General features: G+C 35.2%; 2 protein-coding genes across 3 annotated transcripts; one reads left to right on the forward strand and one right to left on the reverse strand.

Annotated features, from left to right (window-relative positions):
- Positions 1-2,593: 2,593 nt before the first annotated feature.
- On the forward strand, positions 2,594-8,949 carry LOC131940002 (uncharacterized). Of its 2 annotated transcripts, none has more exons than XM_059298536.1 (4): positions 2,594-3,637; positions 4,901-5,058; positions 6,877-7,025; positions 8,258-8,949. In XM_059298536.1, exons 1-4 carry the CDS (start codon positions 2,982-2,984, stop codon positions 8,540-8,542), a joined length of 1,248 nt encoding a protein of 415 aa, XP_059154519.1. In that variant the 5' UTR covers positions 2,594-2,981; the 3' UTR covers positions 8,543-8,949. The 2 variants fall into 2 exon arrangements, with proteins under 2 accessions (XP_059154519.1, XP_059154520.1); XM_059298537.1 differs by lacking the exon at positions 8,258-8,949 and adding an exon at positions 7,983-8,069.
- A 4,232-nt stretch (positions 8,950-13,181) lies between these two features.
- On the reverse strand, positions 13,182-20,238 carry LOC131939991 (4-galactosyl-N-acetylglucosaminide 3-alpha-L-fucosyltransferase 9-like). The gene is made up of 5 exons (XM_059298525.1): positions 20,205-20,238; positions 18,775-19,551; positions 14,880-15,005; positions 13,912-14,006; positions 13,182-13,670 (listed from the first exon to the last, which is right to left on the reverse strand). Exons 1-5 carry the CDS (start codon positions 20,236-20,238, stop codon positions 13,191-13,193), a joined length of 1,512 nt encoding a protein of 503 aa, XP_059154508.1. The 3' UTR covers positions 13,182-13,190.
- Positions 20,239-20,542: the final 304 nt, after the last annotated feature.

The raw sequence follows: 20,542 nt of genomic DNA on the forward strand, positions 1-20,542 counted from the left end.
TACTTAGGGCAGAAGATTACCTAGGGCAGAAGATTACTTAGGGCAGAAGATTACCTAGGGCAGAAGATTACCTAGGGCAGAAGATTACCTAGGGCAGAAGATTACCTAGGGCAGAAGATAAACTAGGGCAGAAGATTACCTAGGGCAGAAGATTACCTAGGGCAGAAGATAAACACGGCAGAAGATAAACTAGGGCAGAATATAAATCTGGGCACAAGGTTAGATGGGGCAGAATATCAACCAGGGCAGAATGTTAACCAGGGCAGAATGTTAACCAGGGCAGAATGTTAACCAGGGCAGAATGTTAACCGGGGAAGAATGTTAACCAGGGCAGAATGTTAACCAGGGCAGAATGTTAACCAGGGCAGAATGTTAACCGGGGCAGAATGTTAACTAGGACAGAATGTTAACCAGGGCAGAATGTTAACCAGGGCAGAATGTTAACCAGGGCAGAATGTTAACCAGGGCAGAATGTTAACCGGGGAAGAATGTTAACCAGGGCAGAATGTTAACCAGGGCAGAATGTTAACTAGGGCAGAATGTTAACCAGGGCAGAATGTTAACCAGGGCAGAATGTTAACCAGGGCAGAATGTTAACCAGGGCAGAATATTAACTCGGGCATAATGCTAACTCGGGCATAATGTTAACTAGGGCAGAATGTTAACTAGGGCAGAATGTTAACCTGGGCAGAATATTAACTCGGGCATAATGTTAACTCGGGCATAATGTTAACCCGGGCAGAATGTTAACCAGGGCAGAATGTTAACCCGAGATACTGCCAGACGTGACAACACAAGCCAGGCGCTGGGACCTGGGATGGTAATTAATATCCACAGGATAAAAGTGGACGATATCCACAGGATAAAAGTGGACGATATCCACAGGATAAAAGTGGATAATATCCACAGGATAAAAGTGGATGATATCCACAGGAGAAAAGTGGATGATATACACAGGAGAAAAGTGGATGATATACACAGGATAAAAGTGGATGATATCCACAGAATAAGAGTGGATGATATCCACATAATAAAATTGGATGATATCATAAGAATAAAATTCGATTAAAATTGAGAGGCCACTAATTATCTGAATGAGATCCTTTGGTAATGAAAATGGAAAAGTTGGAGCGACATGACCTAACAGAATCCTCGATTGGAATTTACAGGTAAAGTGGCGACTTTCCTCAAAGTTCTCTAGCAAGTCTGGAGGAAGAAGAAACAATTTGGTGTTACTGTTGTAAAGGTAAAGTTGTTGAGTAGATTGCGACATGGTGTTGGTAGTCGTAAAGCCTTGTCAGCTGGTATCATGATATGTTTTACATTGCGTTGTTCGTATGTCGTGTCTCTACTTTCAACTCAAACAATAAAAGCTGGTATCATAACATTTTATCATAAATAATACAAGCTTGTATCATAACATTTCTTTCATTACTTTGTTCGTGTTACGTGTCTCTTCTTTCAACCCAAAAAATAAACACCGCAACATTAACCGATTTCAGCCCGTTCACCAAAAATGTAACTCTAAAATTATTATTCCCTGTTATGTTACCGATGGCTGGGTTATTGCCGTTGATCAATACATTTTCCTTTCTAACTTCAAGTGTCGGAGTAAACAAAATTCAATTAAAAAAAAAGTTCCTTTTGTTTTGCGCATTTTATTTCGCGTTTTTATTTATCTTAAGATTCTCAAAACTTCGTAAACGAAGCCTCGATGTTAGGTTAAATTCAGCGAGGTTCATAATACTCAAGGATTCACTGGTATATAAGTCTATATAATTTAACTCCAATAGCTATGTCGTTTGATGCAGCCCATGTCTTTTATTTAATACATCGGAAACACTAATTGGTTTATCATTATCGTCAAATTAATGTGCTGTTGTTAAATGTTCGTTGTTGTGCTGATATTAATTGTTGTACTTATACTAGATCTAATTGTTTATTGTTGTGCTGATGTTAAATCATTGTCAACTTCATGATGTTGTTAGCTCATTGAAATACCAAGATTTATGCTACATGTTTTGTACATCTGTAAATAATACCACAACATACGAATTCAGCAACATACATTGCTAGAACCGCACGTAGTATGTCAATATTACTGTTGTATGCTACGGCATTGGAATAAAGACAGTATGTCAATATTACTGTTGCATGCTACGGCAATGAATAAAGACAGTATGTCAATATTACTGTTGTATGCTACGGCAATGAATAAAGACAGTATGTCAAGATTGCTACGGCAATAAAACAAAGACAGTATGTCAATATTACTGTTGTATGCTACGGCACTGAAATAGACAGTATGTCAAGATTGCTGTTCTATACTACGGTATTGGAATAAAGACAGTATGTCAAGATTACTGTTGTATGCTACGGCACTGAAATAGAGACAATATGTCAAGATTGCTGCTCTATACTACGGCAATAAAACAAAGACAGTATGTCAAGATCGCTGTTCTATACTACGGCAATAAAACAAAGACAGTATGTTAAGATTACTGTTGTATGCTAACACCAGATCCCAACAAGGAACTACCAAAAAGTTATTTGACTTTTCAAGCTTGGATGCACAAAGCCAAACAGTGGAACGTGGCGGATTATGCTAATATTTGATGGATTAAACTTTTTGATACATATCCTATTCACCAGGTACAATAACAGATGGGCATTGTATGACAGCGGAGGTGAAACATTTTCATATAAATAGTTTTCAGTTTGTGTTTTCAGCTTTTTGAATGTCTTTCAACACGACTGCTTGAAATTGTGTTTTTCAACATGAATGTTTGAAATTGTGTTTTTCAATGCGACTATTTGAAAACGTGTTTATTTTTTCAACATGACTGTTTGAAAATGTGTTTTTTTTTCAAGGCGGGCGTTTATCCATTTGAAAATTACAATTTGGTGAGAAAATACTTTTCTGGAGTATCTTGAGGAAAGATTTAATAGAAGATAACTTTAGAGTTTAGAAACTTCATACGATGGGGTCTAATGCTGGTAGGACAAAAAATTTCCGTAGCGGCTTTCGATTACCATTCTCCACTACAGGTATGTTTTTGATCATCTTGCTTCTGACATGTACGCTAGTTTGTTTGATAAACTTCAAGACTTACTCGCACCCTACAAGACATTCGAGAGAAAGTTTCAATTCTCAGACAGTAGCATCGCGTTACGGTCAGCTGTTTACCAACTTGGCTGTCAAGTTTTGGGAGGATTATAAAACAAACGACAAGGACAGAAATTTCAGGTTGGCGGATAAAGTGGGGGGTGGGGTTTATTGTGAGCCGGTGGAGTTCTTGACTTCAATGGACCCATCGCTGGGATCTCTGGATCCACGAGCCTTGTGTGAGGGGATGTCTGGACACTCGGACGTCTTGTGTAGAGTCTACCTGCACCAGATTGGGGTTCGTAAGACGGAGATTCACGAAGACGCGTGTGTCTTGCAAGGGTCGGCAACGAAGGTGCCGAAGATTGTGTACTTCGTGACGTTTGGGAGCTACGAGTTTCAGATGAGGAATTACGTGGCCGTGCTGGCGGCTAAAAGACACATCGACCCCCAGGCTATCTACGTTATAGGGGACCAGCACCCCACGGGCCCGTGGTGGGAGTTGGTGATTCGTGACGTCCCAGGGATCAGGTGGGTCTCGGTCTTTCTAGTGATTGGTGTCTTGTTCTAGTGATTGTTGTCTTGTTCTAGTGATTGGTGTCGTGTTCTAGTGATTGGTGTCGTGTTCTAGTGATTGGTGTATTGTTCTAGTGATTGGTGGCTTATTCTAGTGATTGGTGTCTTGTTCTAGTGATTGGTGTATTGTTCTAGTGATTGGTGGCTTGTTCTAGTGATTGGTGTCTTGTTCTAGTGATTGTTGTCTTGTTCTAGTGATTGGTGTATTGTTCTAGTGATTGGTGGCTTGTTCTAGTGATTGGTGTCTTGTTGTAGTGATTGGTGTCTTGTTCTAGTGATTGGTGGCTTGTTCTAGTGATTGGTGGCTTATTCTAGTGATTGGTGTCTTGTTCTAGTGATTGGTGGCTTGTTCTAGTGATTGGTGTATTGTTCTAGTTATTGGTGTCTTGTTCTAGTGATTGGTGTCTTGTTCTAGTGATTGGTGTCTTGTTCTAGTGATTGGTGTCTTGTTCTAGTGATTGGTGTCTTGTTCTAGTGATTGGTGTCTTGTTCTAGTGATTGGTGTCTTGTTTTATGTGTACACAAGTAGATCTCTATATAACTATACACCCTCTTGCGATCATGCTCTATTTAGCTCTCCATATATTAACATTTCCTCTTGCGAACATGGCTAATTTAGTTGTCCATATATTAAAATTTCCTCTTGCGAACATTCCTTATCTAGTTCTCGATATATCAAAATCTCTTCTGCGAATATGCCTTAAGAAGTTCTCCATATGTCAACATTCCTTCTTGCGAAAATACCACACGACAAGGATGTCTACACTTTTGATTGAGTTAATAGAAAACATGTAAAAGCCTGAAAGAAAATACACTACTTTCACATTTCAACATTGATTGAGGTTTCAGATTCACTTGGGTATAGTCTGGTTATGTATTTAGATTTATGTATTGTACCCAATAACCTTTAGTTATGTTAATACCAAAAATGTACACGATTTTTGTTTACACATGTTATACGTTCTACTCGTATTTAAAGTTCAATACACCTATAATTTGTAACACATGTTTCTTTTGCACTAGAATACAAATAGTTGGACAAAATTTATAAAAACATCATACACTAAACAATAAAACAATATGTTACTCATTGAGATTTGTCCAAAACAACAAATGTCGCCAACTGTTACATTGATTGAATTGAAAGAGACTCGTTTAAAGTTACACCGTACAAAGATTGAACTGAATGTGACTTGGATCTATTTTTAACCACCGCAGGTTTGTGTACAGGGAGGCGCCGTTGGAGATCGCAGGCTACAGGATCAAGAAAAAGGAACACAGGTCTGACGTCATCAGGCTCCAGATGTTGTATCTGAATGGTGGGATTTATCTGGACACGGACATGGTGGTTTTAAGGAGCCTGGATGCTTTGTTAGGTGGGTCAGGTGGTTTTTTTCGTTGGATGGGTGGTTTTTTGTTAGGTGGGACAGGTGGCTTTCTGGTTAGGTGGGTCAGGTGGTTTCCTGATTAGGTGGGTCAGGTGGTTTTTTTTGGTGGGTCAGGTGGTTTCTTGGTTATGTGGGTCATTGGTTTTTTGTTAGGTCGGTCAGGTGGTTTTTTGTTAGGTGGGTCAGGTGGTTTCCTGGTTAGGTGGGTTATGTGAATTTTTGTTAGGTGGGTCAGGTGGTTTCCTGGTTAGGTGGGTTATGTGAATTTTTGTTAGGTGGGTCAGGTGGTTTTTTGTTGGATGGGTTTGGTGGTTTTCTTGTTATGTGGGTCAGGTGGTTGACTGGTTAGGTGGGTCAGGTGTTTTTTTTAGTGGATCAGGTGGTTTTCTTGTTATGTGGGTCATATGGTTTGATCGCTAAGTGAGTCACTCCCAATATTTGTAAGTATGGGATGATTTCTTTGTTATGTGTGTTACTTATGTGTAATGGAATAGCTAAGTTGACCTTATTGTTGTGTAAACCTTCAACAATCAGAAAATTCTTGAATCAGCTGTTACTACTCTAAAATAAATCGTGTTAAGCTTCCACGACCTTGGGTTAGCCATGTGAGAGGATTGACATCCAGCACCATTCAAAAGTAAAATTAACCTCATTAGCTAAGTAAAGTCGTGTTTCTAATTTTATTTCAAGGCTCAATTTAACGGTTGTATGCAAAATGGTGAATTATTTCAACTTAGATGTGACATTTTCATAAAATTACACTATAATTCTTCCTCCGTTCGAAACTTTATGATACGTCTGATGTATTATATGTAATTATTCTGTTGTATATATAAAGTTAAATGCTTTATATTTAATAATTTTAATGTTTGATATGTAAAATCAAATGCATGTTTTGTAACAGTTTAATGTGTTATATGTAGTTACATTTTGTTTTTGATTTATATTTAATAGGGTAATGCTTTTATTTAATAATCAATGTTTAATCTGTGTTAGTTTTCGTTTTTACATAATATATTACGTAGTAATTTGATGTTTTATATTATATAGTTTAGTTTTTAGGTATTAATTTACGTTGTATTTGTAATACTATGTTTATTATGTATTATTTCAATTTGATATATATATATATATATATATATATATATATATATATATATATATATATATACTATATTATTATCTCTGGTCAGATGAGGGCAGTTCAAAATGTAGTTTCCCAATCCCTCTTTAGCATGGAATGTTCAGGATTAAAATAGAGTTGCATTGGCGTATTTGTGTTTGGGTCGTTGGTGAGAAGTGATTGGATTAAATGGATTCTCGCTTCAAGGCGCTGTCTATGAAGTAAAGCGTTTCTCTACAATGAAAATAAAAAATGGTCATGTATTTTCCAATACGAAAGAGCTGGGCAAAATCACTTCATCGCTGATTTGAGCAAGAGAAACTGGTTCAACCGTCCAAATTTGTCGCAAAATGAACAGCTGGCCTCTGTACAATCTCATGGTTGAGAGACTTAAAGATAATTTGCATTTCAGAAATGTTATACAGTTTCAAATACACGGTCGGTTTAGACTATTCAACATTGCCGTTGGACTAATGTATTCTCTGTATGTTATGTATGTTATGTATGTTATGTATGTTCTGTATGTGTAAATTAACACTACTAACAAGTACCTTTTTGGTTTACTATAAAATAACTACCCACTAACAACTACCCCCTTATACATCTAGACCCCAACTACCCACTACCAACTACCTCCATAAACATCTAGACCACAAATACCCACTACCTTCCTATACATCTAGATCACGACCTGACTATGGGCCTGATTGAGAACATCACAGGCCTGGGTAACGCCTTCATCTTGGCCAAGCGGGGCAACTCTTTCATCAGGGACTGGTACAACGGCTACAGGCAGTACAAGAACGATGTTTGGGGCTACAACTCCATGGAGGTTTGTTTGTGTTTGTGTTTGTGTTTATGTTTATATATTTTTTGTCAAAGTATATCCTAGGAAACAAACAACGGTTGCCTTTCGTCGATCGTAATAAAACTGTTTTGATTTATATTGCATAAAAGTTAGGCTAATAAAACAGCTAAGTACTTTTCTACAACGAAGACAAAAATAAATCTGCAACGTTTGATGTTTTTGACGGGGTTTCATCTTTATGATGTATAATTTAATCTTGAATATAGAATTTGCGAGTATTTTTATGACAATATGTTCGGCGGTAGAATGAATAATTAAAGTTTATTTTTTTTTTTAGTTTTTTAGAACAGTTTTATGACTCAAGTTTGTAGTACGGTGATACTAGATGGTTAATGGCTTTTGATAGTAGGACGTTTATGTCAATAGAAAACTAAAAATCGATTTCCCGAATCATCTTAAATAAACCAGCCCTTCCATATTTAACTTCAGATAGGTTGTTAAGTAAAATATAGATGACTGCATAATTGAAAAAGCAGGACACATGCATTCCAACTGCTATCTAGTAAAGTTCCCTTTTTGAACCATACGGTTCATGGGGCCAGTTGAAGTTGAAGTTCTGTGATGTAGACACATGAAAGGATAATATGGCCCAGCCGCCTTTACTCTCCCTTAGTTAAGTTCCCGTCAGTACTGTGTAACCCCAGGGACGTTCTATTGCACTGTTTTACAGTAAAAACTAAAATACAATTTTACCCATTATGACAACTAACCTAAAAGTTGAGATCAGATTCTGGGCTCTGTGTGTGGTTTCTGAGTGTGTTCATCTCTGTTGGGTACCTGGACAAATCAAGATGGCTGAACATAGAACTGACCACACTAAAGTAGATTCCAAGAAACATATGAACTCTGCTGCATTTGCATTTGTTTGACCATCAGAAACGAAATTACATATTTAATTTTGTTAACTGTCCTTTTTCTCAGTTGGCCAACAGCCTGTACCTCAGATGAACTCTACTTCAACTGCCCTACTGACCGTCAGAACGTTCAACTTTTTGTATCTTATTCCTCAGCTGGCCAACAGCCTGTACCACAGATGAACTCTACTTCATCTGCTCTAATGACCGTCAGAAAGTTTACCTTTTTGTATCTAACTTATTACTTAGCTGGCCAACAGCCTGTACCACAGATGAACTCTACTTCATCTACCCTACTGACCGTCAGAAAGTTGAACTTTTTGTATTTAACTTATTCCTCAGCTGGCCAACAGCCTGTACCACAGAAACAAGTCTAGGGTCCACCTCCTCACCGACCACCTCTACAGCCCCAACTGGTTCCAGCTCCAGTACCTGATCAACGCCAGCCACCCCTACGACTGGCGGAACAACTACGCCATGCACATCTGGAGCGGCAAGCACCGACTGCCCCAGTCCGTGGAGGACGTACAGACAGACAACTCCACGGTCGGGCAGGTGTTTCGTTATATTTTATACGGAGATCCCAGCCCGAGGGTCAAGAAGATTAAAACTCCGTTGATAGTTTAGTTGTGTATATAGTTTAGTTGTGTATATAGTTTAGTTGTGTATATAGGTTAGTTGTGTATATAGTTTAGTTGTGTATATAGTTTAGTTATCAATATTGCTTAGTTGTGTCTGTAGTTGAGTTGTGTATGTAATTTGGTGGTGTATATAATTTAGTTTGTGAATATAGTTCAATAATGTTTATAGTTTATCTTGTGTATATAGTTAGCCCAGCTCGGGCGCTCTTCTAGTTTTACTATAAACATGCCTTGCGTAAATCGGGCTGTAATCAATTGATGTAGAGTGCGTTGGTTATTTGCGTGATGACTGCAATAGCATTGTAAAGAAATTTATCTCAGGAAAATACTATTATAGCGAGCTTTATAAATAATATTTATACTAAAATTTTATACCTATATGAACTCACATCTTCCAAGAAAAAAAAAGGATCAAATTCGATAGATAAGGTTGAATGAGATGAAGCATCTTCCACGACAAGAGCTCAAAACTGGAATTTTCTATTAAAAATATACACTGGTAGCTGTTTTATGTATCTGATGCTGAATGCCACAAGGTCAGTGGTTCTTAACATTTTGGAGGTATCGAACCCCACCAGTTTCATACGTGCATCCACCTAACCATTCTTAATAGCTCTATCGTCCGAACTGACAAAATCCGATCGTGAATAATGTGTCTTGACCCCATGGAACACATGAGACTGATCACCAACACCCGGGGGATCGATCGAACACAGGTTAAGAACCACTGAACTAGAAAAAGCTGGATCTGGCAGGAGAAACTGGATGAAACTAGATATAATTGGTTAAAGCTAGATATAGATGGTTAAAGCTAGATATAGCTGGTTAAAGCTAGATATAGATGGTTAAAGCTAGCTATAGCTGGTTAAAGCTAGATATAGATGGTTAAAGGTAGATATAGATGGTTAAAGGTAGATATAGCTTGTTAAAGCTAGATATAGATGGGTAAAGCTAGATATAGCTGGTTAAAGCTAGATATAACTTGTTAAAGGTAGATATAGCTGGTTAAAACAGGATACTACTTGAAAGAAAACAGTTTTAATCTTGCTAGATATCTTTTTTCTAGCGAATTTAAATTAAATTCAGTTCAGGCAACAGCTGTCAAATCACGCGATCAAAGATTTGCATAAAGGAAAAATACGTGTGAGGTGTTGAGAAAGTGTTTGAATGGCTGTAATATAATTTTTGTATTGTTGAATATGATTGTAGCAAGAGGTAATTAAGGTAGGTTGTATGTTATTAATTAAACCACCTAGAGATAATTATGGTTGGTTGTATGTTACTAATTAAACCATATTTTTGTAGACTTCATCAGAGTTGTGGGCATAAACAGCAGAAAGGCCCAGTAGCGTAGCGATTGGGGGGGGGGACATATGTCCCCGGGCGTCGACCTTAGGGGACGCCAAAATGGGTTGGAAAAATAAATTGAAAGGTTGAGAGGGGGGGGGGTGCAAATCGAAATCTCGAAGGGGGGTTGCAAATCGAAAGTTTGAGGGGGGGGGGGGGGTGCAAATGGAAATCTCGAGGGGGGGGGATGCAAATCGAAAAGTTTGTCCCCGGGCGCCGGGAAGGGTCGCTACGCCTCTGGAAAGGCCATTGTCATGCTTGTGACGAGGCTATTTTGTAGTTCTTGTTTATGGGTGACAATTTACTCAACTGGCTGAGAGAAAACACAGCATCTGCAACATCTTGCAATAAAGCTCAGGCTTGGGCATCTATGAATGTTTATCAAAGGTGTGTGACTTTAACAATGTTGTTAAGCATACGGGAAGGGGGGGAGGTTGTTCGAAATGAAGTCAAAGAGCTATGGTGTTTTAGGCTTTGATGTTTTGTGACCTATGTTTCATTTTTGTATGAATGATCTACTTAAGTGTTATTTCTTAACATTTCTATTAAGTGTTTTTCAAGAAGTGTTGGGGAGGGGGAAAGGGTGGGGGTTGGTAAGAAGGGGATATTTTGAAGTAGTTTTGCTTTAAATGATAATAGTATGACCAATTTATATTGAATTAGAATTGTATCTTTCCAGAATTCCAAACATTCTAGGCGTGTCATGGACCGATTTTTTTCCCGTCTCGCTTATTTTTTCTAGTTACATTAAAATACGAGTATGATTATCTGACATTACGTGTACTGTCATGTGACAATAAGTGTCTAGTCATGTGACAATAAGTGTCTGGTCATGTGACAATAAGTGTCTAGTCATGTGACAATAAGTGTCTGGTCATGTGACAATAAGTGTCTAGTCATGTGACAATAAGTGTCTGGTCATGTGACAATAAGTGTCTAGTCATGTGACAATAAGTGTCTAGTCATGTGACAATAAGTGTCTAGTCATGTGACAATAAGTGTCTAGTCATGTGACAATAAATGTCTAGTCATGTGACAATAAGTGTCTAGTCATGTGACAATAAGAGTCTAGTCATGTGACAATAAGTGTCTGGTCATGTGACAATAAGTGTCTAGTCATGTGACAATAAATGTCTAGTCATGTGACAATAAGTGTCTGGTCATGTGACAATAAGTGTCTGGTCATGTGACAATAAGTGTCTAGTAATGTGACAATAAGTGTCTAGTCATGTGACAATAAGTGTCTAGTCATGTGACAATAAGTGTCTAGTCATGTGACAATAAGTGTCTAGTCATGTGACAATGAGTGTCAGGTCATGTGACAATAAGTGTCTAGTCATGTGACAATAAGTGTCTGGTCATGTGACAATAAGTGTCTAGTCATGTGACAATAAATGTCTAGTCATGTGACAATAAGTGTCTGGTCATGTGACAATAAGTGTCTGGTCATGTGACAATAAGTGTCTAGTCATGTGACAATAAATGTCTAGTCATGTGACAATAAGTGTCTGGTCATGTGACAATAAGTGTCTGGTCATGTGACAATAAGTGTCTAGTCATAAAGAGAGCTGCCCGAGAGATGGAGGGGTGTGACTGCAGTCATTATCTCCTTAGGGGCCACATAGGAATAAGTCAAGTAAAAGTCTTTCAGTCAAAACATCTTATGTCATGTTGATGTGTAGTGTCATTAGTAAGAAATATAAATTCAATTTTACAGAAGTTTACACATTAGAAGTTAATACTATTGTGAACTTTTATAATTGTTATGTAAACTAATCTTAGATTTCTATGCACGTAATGCTGCTGCTAATTCAAACAACTAAGCAGAATAAACTAAACTGGTAAGCCGAATGATACAAATGATGTTTTATTTTTAGGGATCTACAAATGATAGGAAAAAAACACAGAGATTTTAACCAGAGTTTCTTCCAGGCATCTCTTCGGGGGGGCTTTGCCCCCCCGAAAAATTTTTACCGCCCCCCCGAACGAAATGAAATTTATATAATTTATATAGAAAATATATACTTTTAACAGTGTCCGCCCCCCCGAAGAAAGTTTATCGCCCCCCCCGAAGATTTCAAGTGCCCCCCCGGAGAAAAAAGTCTGGAAGAAACACTGATTTTAACTTCTCTTCGTCTGGGCAGTCTGTTACTTAAATATCCCAGCATTATAATGTTAAGACTGTTTTCATGAAGTATTATACGTTACCATACCCTAGAAACTCTGGTCAAAGTTTAAATCGAATAGCTTTAGATCTAGAACTTAGATAGGTAAATCACTTGTATTCTAGAATTAGCTGATCCGTGAAGTTATAAAGGAAATATTTATATCAAATATTTAAGGACTAAAATAGTTTAATAAAGAAACTCAAAAATTTATTCTGATTTTAAAATGGTTATTATTTATAACTAAATAAGTTTGGTTTGACCTAGATTCTAGACCTGTACATAACTTCCTTCGGCAGCTGATCTTTAGATTCTAGATCTAGAGATATTTATTGTATACTTTAATGAAAAGGACTGTTGAAAATTGATGTAAGTGTTGAAACGTAATAAAAATAGCAAACGGACGTATCGTTAAAGCTATAGTCGACAGTAAATTAGCTTTAGAACCCGTTGTACTTTTGAATGGGCAACAAAATCTTGCACGGAAGCCGCCATTATTGTTGTAAAAAGTAAGTAAATCATGTGAAGTCACTATAATGTTATTGTTTTGAACATTTATAATTAATGTGGTTAATCTCCCAATGATTAAATCAAGAAATTAATTAACGTCTGTAAATAAATTTATGATTAACAGTCTGTTAAAAAAGAAAATTGTTCTCTACCTAAATACTATTTTACAGCTCTACACATAGTGCAGATCCTCTCTTGTAACCAAACTGACAAACAAAACAATAAATATTCAAACATGTAAACAAACTTGAGTTTTAGTAGTATATGGAAAAACACATCACTCAACCTACTTATTGTAAATAAATTAACAGCTCGTAGTACTTATATAAAGGAAAAAAAAACAATTAACCAGAAATATTTCAGGAGTCAATGAGACATCAATTCATGTTCAAGAATTAGCCAAACTGAAAATAAAGATGAAAACAAAATAGAAATTTTTTATTATTCAAACCATACATTAAACTTGTTGATTTTAATAGGAAAATTATGATTCAAACCAAACAGCAAAAAAAAAAAAAAAAAAAAAAAAAAAAAAAAAAAAAAAAAAAAAAAAGAAAAAAAAAAGCATATAACCAAAGGAAAGGCAAAAAGTGTTATCCCTCAAAAAGTTTGTTAAATATCTGTAGGAGATTGGCAAGTATAATTGTTCAACCATTGTCTAATGTTAATGCTTTTGTTAAGTGATGGGTTTTCATTTAAAGCATTGCAAATACCACACGCTACATCGAGATGTGAATCCCAATAGTAGACGTAGTCATGTTTACGTTTTAAAACCTCGCTATAGGCCTCGAGGTTTGAAGCAAGCTGCCTCAAGAACAACGCCAAGTCTTTGGGGCTCTGGAAATGTGCCGCGTTAATGAACGTGCCGTTAGGGAAAGATTGGTCGTAGTCCACCCCACCCCTGACCACAGGGACCACGTGGGTGTCCGGCTCAAATACTTTAAAAAACTTTTCCGTGACGTAATCCTGACAAAACGAATTCTCAAATGACAAGTAGAACTTGTAATTTTCAGGTAACCACTCACACAAGTTGACTTTTTCCCCTTTGCACTGAACGCCACATTTGCCGAATATGTCGATGTCTACATATTTCTGGGAAATAATTAAAAAAAAAAAAACATTTCACATTAAATGAGCATTTTAATTATAAACATAAAATATCGATATGATATAACGTTTTCCACAAGGAAAAAAAATCAATACTGTTAATTTTTCATTTGTATACAAATAAAGTCTAAGAAAAGTATTTTGGAATCATTAAAAAAAAAGACAACCCCTAAGCCGAATAGCTCATTACTGTAGAATAACGTGAAATAATTATTCGCACAATTACCTGCATTTCTCTAACGTATTGAAGTCTTTTAGAAGGTGCGTAACAGTTGCTAACAAACCAGACGGCTGTTTTGTTCTTCTTTTTAGCAATCTCCACTGTGTAAATATTTCAAATATCTACATAAGATAATGTGGGACAAACATTGAGTATCGAAAGTATAAATATATTGTATTTATGCTAATGTTTGTTAGAACATAAAACCTTTAATTCAGGCAGCATCTCACAAGCTGGTAGAGCTACCAAGCCATGGAAGAAAATTTATTTTGTAAAATGCCAAATTAAACAAAAAAAAAAAAAACTATTTCTTTAAAGAGCCCTGTGTGTGTACATTGTCTATAATTAATTATAATATACACTAGTAATCACAGCACAACTTGTTTGTGATCATTTTGACTTGTCCCTGTATTTCAGACATGTTGTCCTCAAGTCTGGCTAAACTACTGCAAGGAATGGGAGATCGAGGAAGCCATTTTTAAAAATAAACCTATAGTCATAGCTCTAGTACTGTTCTATTTCAAATGTGATGATAATCTTTTTTCAATAGATGGAGTACTTACCTATGACAATACACGCAGTACTAATGTATGCCTTTAGATGTGATACTAATCTATGACTATAAGTATGAAAAGTCTATGTTATCATAGTACATTCTTGAAAAAGTCTTTTAAAAAATATAGCAAGCGATAAAATTGTAGCTATATTTGAAAAAATTACACTCATTTTCATATTTTTATATAAAATATAAGCCATTTTAAAAGCAGTTTAGAATTACTTTATCAATTCAAGTATTTGCAAAAAACTGCCCTCATCCTCTACTTCAAGTCAACCGGAATGGCCAGGGAGAGTACAACAGTAAAAGTCAGAACAATTGTTTTCTGTCGTAAATATACACAATAGTGATCTATGGTATAAGGCGTAGTATTGTATTTATATTAAATAATGTAATATCAACAATCGAGAACACCTACGATAGTTGGGTCTTTCTTTCAGTGGTTTGGGGTTCAGCTTTAGCTTGCCGTATGGAACAAAAATGTCCGAGTCAGTCCTGTAGGACACAGTGAAGTTAAAGTAGTTGTCCCAGAGTGAGACGTTTCCTGGTGATACAATAAATTAGGTCAAATAGTTAGACAACTTGGTGATACATATCTAATATATGAAGCTCAAACGTATTCTGTTGCTCTGTATGTAGGGCCTATGTGGCGGGAAGGGACATACATGGATATAGTAAAAAAACTCGACTTGATCGCCATTGTGTAACACTCATAAAGTGTTTATTATCTAAATTTATTATTATAAAAATTAATATTGATAGTTAAGTAATACGTTTTTTTTTTCCCAAACCTACTATTTTAATTAACGTTATTCAAAGAAAATGTATCATCCTTCAAAGAAATTAAAAGGTTTACAAATTACGTCCCTTTCTTTCTTTGGTACCTATTACTTTCATTGATAGATCACGAAATTTTTTTTTACTTCCCTTTAAAAAATACATCGTGAAAAAAAATGTATTGGTTCGTTTTTGGTGTTGGAAAAAAATATCTATCGTGGATTGATAAAGTTCAAAGTGGTAGATAAAACCCGGATATATTTAATAGTGCCTTTTATTTATTTTATACACTGAACATACTGTTTACCAATTATTATTTGTAATCAATAACATTTAAGAAGCCAGCTCCTAAATGTCCTCTATCAGAGGCGTATCCAGGTTTTCGTTGTAGGGGGAGCGGAAATAGCAAAAAAAGGCGCCGAATATGTAATATTCTCTATATAAGTATATATATATATATTAGCTGTATGTTATTGCTTCGATATGATGTCAAATAAATTTAAATAAGCACTCTGAAGAAAAAAAACACACAATGTAGGCCGACGAAACAAACAAATATGGTATCACTCTAAAAAAAAAAAATATATATATATATATATATATATATATATATATATATATATATATATATATATATATATATATATATATAAACACTGCAACCAAAAAATAATGAACGCGGCATAATCTGTTTCGTAATTTTTGTAAAAAAATTACATAATAATTCCTGGGACATCTAAGACATCTAAGACTAGAGAAAAGGGGAAATAATCAATATCTTAATATAAATATGTATATGTCTACACATTTTATTATAAATATCAAAACAAATCAATAATTACTTTAGAATCTAATAAAGTAGTTTAACACTATTCGTTTTTACAAAAATTATTTGTCTAAAATCAGAATTAAATATATTGTCATTATAAATGCTAAAGTATTACAGCATAATAAAAGTTTTTTAAATCAGAGTTGTTATAAAAGCCAGCTTTTCATGCTACAAGTTAAACGTTCTGAATAATAGCCTACAATAATATCGGTCTTACATTTTCAAATCATGCAATTTTTTTAAATTGCTCCTGACAATTTGTGTTTTTTTAAAGATAATTTTTTAACATAATGAGAAGGTAAGGGTTAGATCACTGTATTGCTCACACACCTTTTACTGGTAATTGAAAAAACAATATTCACAGAGATTTACGTTTCAAATGTGCTGACCAAAGATAATATTTTAACAAATATCAATGTTAAAAACTATGTATGAGTTTAAAAAGTTTCCAAAAAGGCGCCACTTTGCAAAAAATGGCCAGAGGGGGAGCGGCCGCTCCCCCTGCTCCCCCCCCCCCCCCCCTGCGTACGCTACTGTCCTCTATGTTAATTTCTAACTTTCCGTTTGCGGACAAGCTTGGGGTACTGAAGTCATTCAATACATTAAATCAGGCGCATTCGCCGGCGCCCAGGCAGGTTGCGATTTGCGCCCCGGGCTATCCCGTGAGCGCTATAGTGCATACGTTCGTTTTAAACAGTGTGATAGACTATTGATAATAAGGGTTTATGTTCTGCGTTATTGTTTGCGTTTGGGTTTGCGTTTGTGTTTGCGTTAATGTTTACAATGTGTTTGCTTTTGTTTTTGCGGTTATTTTTGCGTTTATGTTTGTGTTGGCGTTTTCGTTTGAGCTTGCGCGTGCGTTTGCGTCTGCATTTGTGTTTGTGTTTTCGTTTGTGTTTGTGTTTTGCTTGTGGTTGGTTGTGACTAGGGTTAACTCCAAAGGTAATATACTTCCTAAATCCAAGCAGTGCCGGGTATATGCTGCTTAATAAACACATAAGTTATATTCATTTACTCACAGAGGCAAGTGCAGTAATTTATAAAAAAAAAACAAAAAAAACAACAAAATAAAAGCTGTAACCAGTGCTATATAAATAAACATATTAACATTTGTAATTTTGGGAAAATATTCATAAGATTTTAATGAGGTTTACGCTGTAACGTAGCAGAATTTAGTGTGTACTACAGAAGTATTATGCTGCAGAGTCATGGAAACTAAACAAGAAAGGAGAGAGCCGACTCAGAGGATTTGAAAGAAGATCCCTCCAACGCATCCTCAGCATAAAGTGGGACGACAAAGTCCCGAACAAGGAAATATGGCGAAGGACAGGATTAAACGACATTGTCTCAGAAGTTCGAATGAGGAGATGGAGATGGCTGGGCCATGTCCTACGCATGAGCAAAAAAAAGACTCCCCAACATGGCGCTGAAGTGGAACCAACCCGGAAAGAGAAATAGAGGAAGACCACTGGGAACATGGAGGAGGGAGATGGAAGAAGAAGTGCAGGCTACTGGCAAAACCTGGCATGAACTAAAGTGGCTCGCCCAGGACAGGGTGGAATGGCGGAGATTTGTTGCTGCCCTATACTCCACAGGGGGTGATGAGGATTAAGTAAGTACAGAGGTAATATACAGATTACACGTAAATATAAATAATATATATATATATATATATATATATATATATATATATATATATATATATATATAGATATATATAGATATATATAGATATATATAGATATAGATATATATATATACATTAGAGAGAGAGAGAGAGAGATTTTGCTTCAGCCATTTATAGCCATGTCCAAATGTGTATATATTAACGCACATATGTATGTTTGTATACAAAATGTTTTAAGAAACACTAAAGAGCATTAAATGATGTAACGCTAAAACAGCAAATGATGCTAAAGAAAAACACCCCACACGTCACCTGCCATTCCTCAATCCCACGGTTCATTACACAAATATAACATGCATCGGAGTCAAGCCATTAAACAAAAAATAGAACACTTATAACTTACATTCCATCTTCTGGATACAATTAAAAATATACAAAAAAATATCGGAATAGTATTATGTATATTGCTTTTACTAACCGTAAAAGCAAACAATTACAAAGCGTGACATTGCCATAAACGAACAAACCCAATTTAAAAAATATAAGCAATTGTAACAGAACAATGTACACATACAGCATACCTTATAACTACTAAAAAAAAAGCCATCAATTATTAAATATCAAATAATATTTAGAAATTTTGTCAATAATATTAAACAACTTAAATAAACATGTAGCTCAAAGCTCAAATTCAACCTTAATTTATCCGAATTGTGATATATATATATATATATATATATATATATATATATATATATATATATATATATATATATATATATATATATATATATATATATATATATTAATAAATAAATATCTATATCTATATATATATATAGATATATATATATATATATATAATATATATCTGTATATATATCTATATATATCTATATATATATATGTATATATATATATGTATATATGTATATATGTATATATATATATACATATATATATAATTTGTTTATATATATATATATATATATATATATATATATATATATATATATATATATATATATATATATATATACATATATATATATATATATATACGACTTTGAGAAGACTTACGTTTTAGAAATTTGGCGTACATGGCACCAGGCGGCTCCCAGACAACAAAGCCGTACGTCTGGTGCGGCCATCTTTTTGCTGGTACCATCTGGTCGTCAAGACCAACGCCATGTACAAGGACGACATCCGTTCTCTGACTAATGGCTTTGTGGAAAACACAGTTGCTGTGTCTACATGTAGAAAATTGAAATACCGTCACTGGCAACCAACTAGGCCAGTTTGCAACTGATATATGAAATGTGCTGTTGAATGATTTTACTTTCTTAATTGGACATTCTAGATATTTGGTCTTTTGGCACAATTGAGCGTATTCTTTCATCTTCAACGTACTTGTGTCAGAATTGGTTTTATTGTCATTGAATAATAGTTTAACAATGTGTAGGCTGTCATTAAATTTGTTATTATTTGAGAGTGTGAGATAACTCTGTGTGTTCCTGGCCTTGTTTAAAGTTCCAGTTATTGACTGGGTCAGTGGCGTGGGTCTATGAGGCTGTTGGGTTTGTTGTGTTAAACCAAGGGAAGCCACTGCTACAAACTCACTATGATTTGTTTCAAAGTTGGACGTTTTGTCTCGTATATTGCTGGGGTAAACGTCTTTAACTGATGTATTTTTTATTGCTAAATGCCATTCTTTAGAAAAGGTAACGTTTGTATTCGTTTGAGCATATGTTTCTTTTGAGGCATTAATCCCACTTTGAGCATAGAAAACAAAGCCCAAAATGATAATTAAACAGAATCCGAAACAAACTTTCTTTGAAGGTTTGTACCCTACGTTGCCTATGGATGTAAAAAGAACATATTTGGTCAAATTTCAATGCAAGTGGAAATCAAACAGTTCTTCTAAATTTAAAATCTAAGAAAGAACAGATATTATATTTTCCCTGTGGCAATTCTATCTTTGATACACAGTAACAATAGACTTAATGTGAAATTTAATTTCAAACTTTATAATTAACGAATACATGATTCTACATGCCCAGTTAGGAGCAATTAGCCAATTTACAGCAAGTCATCCCACATGTCAAATTATCAACGATTTGACCAATCTACCTTAAATCAACCTAATGGTCAAATTATCAACGATTTGACCAATCTACCTTAAATCAACCTAATGGTCAAATTATAGAAACCACGCACTGGAGCTAAGTATCTAAAATATCAGGGTGATCAAGACTTTTAAATTTTTGAAACACTTTCCAGAATATTCTATCAATAATTTTTCTATGACATCTAGATTCGTAATACGGACATCTAGGTTTAGGTTTCGACAACTAGGGTTGGAGGTTTAGATCCAGTTAATTGTTTTATTATTGTAACGTAACTACCAACGTAAAATACATCTAGTCTTGTTAATATCTTCTGTCGACCTTTCAATAAGTGTAAAAAGTAAAATTATTACATAGTTTAAATACCAGATTAAAACAAGTTACCAGAAACACTATTTTGGCCTGAGGAGGTTTGCATGTTGAATGAACAGATAGCACTTTATTTTGCTGTACATTTGGGTAGGAAAGATTGAGTTGCCAGCCTTGTCTGTGCAACATTTCACATGCGTTCATCGATTGTGTTGATTCGTGCACAGCCAAAATGATTTTACTTGCTAAAAAAAGGGGTTGAAGTTGTTTTGTAATAGTCGATTTATCTGTATCAATAGAAGTCTAAGTGTGTGACAAAATTCTGTAGGAAAGTATTACAAGAATTAAAAATCAAAGCTAAACTTTTATTCTAGAATATGTAAAACAATTTACGTTTGTGTTATAAATCAATT

Source organism: Physella acuta, unplaced genomic scaffold (assembly GCF_028476545.2).
Source record: "Physella acuta isolate Inbredline_101_S28 unplaced genomic scaffold, ASM2847654v3 ptg000307l, whole genome shotgun sequence".
Lineage (NCBI taxonomy): Eukaryota > Metazoa > Mollusca > Gastropoda > Physidae > Physella > Physella acuta.

Excerpts from the sequence above, each read along its gene's own strand:
- LOC131940002 (XM_059298536.1), top strand. The coding sequence starts at position 2,982 with ATGGGGTCTAATGCTGGTAGGACAAAAAATTTCCGTAGCGGCTTTCGA. Across the intron at positions 3,638-4,900 it reads CGTGACGTCCCAGGGATCAG|GTTTGTGTACAGGGAGGCGC; the intron begins GTGGGTCTCGGT and ends TAACCACCGCAG. Across the intron at positions 7,026-8,257 it reads GGGGCTACAACTCCATGGAG|CTGGCCAACAGCCTGTACCA; the intron begins GTTTGTTTGTGT and ends CTTATTCCTCAG.
- LOC131939991 (XM_059298525.1), bottom strand. The coding sequence starts at position 20,238 with ATGCAAACCTCCTCAGGCCAAAATAGTGTTTCTG. Across the intron at positions 14,007-14,879 it reads GAAAGAAAGACCCAACTATC|TGGAGATTGCTAAAAAGAAG; the intron begins GTAGGTGTTCTC and ends ATATTTACACAG. Across the intron at positions 13,671-13,911 it reads AATACGTTAGAGAAATGCAG|AAATATGTAGACATCGACAT; the intron begins GTAATTGTGCGA and ends ATTATTTCCCAG.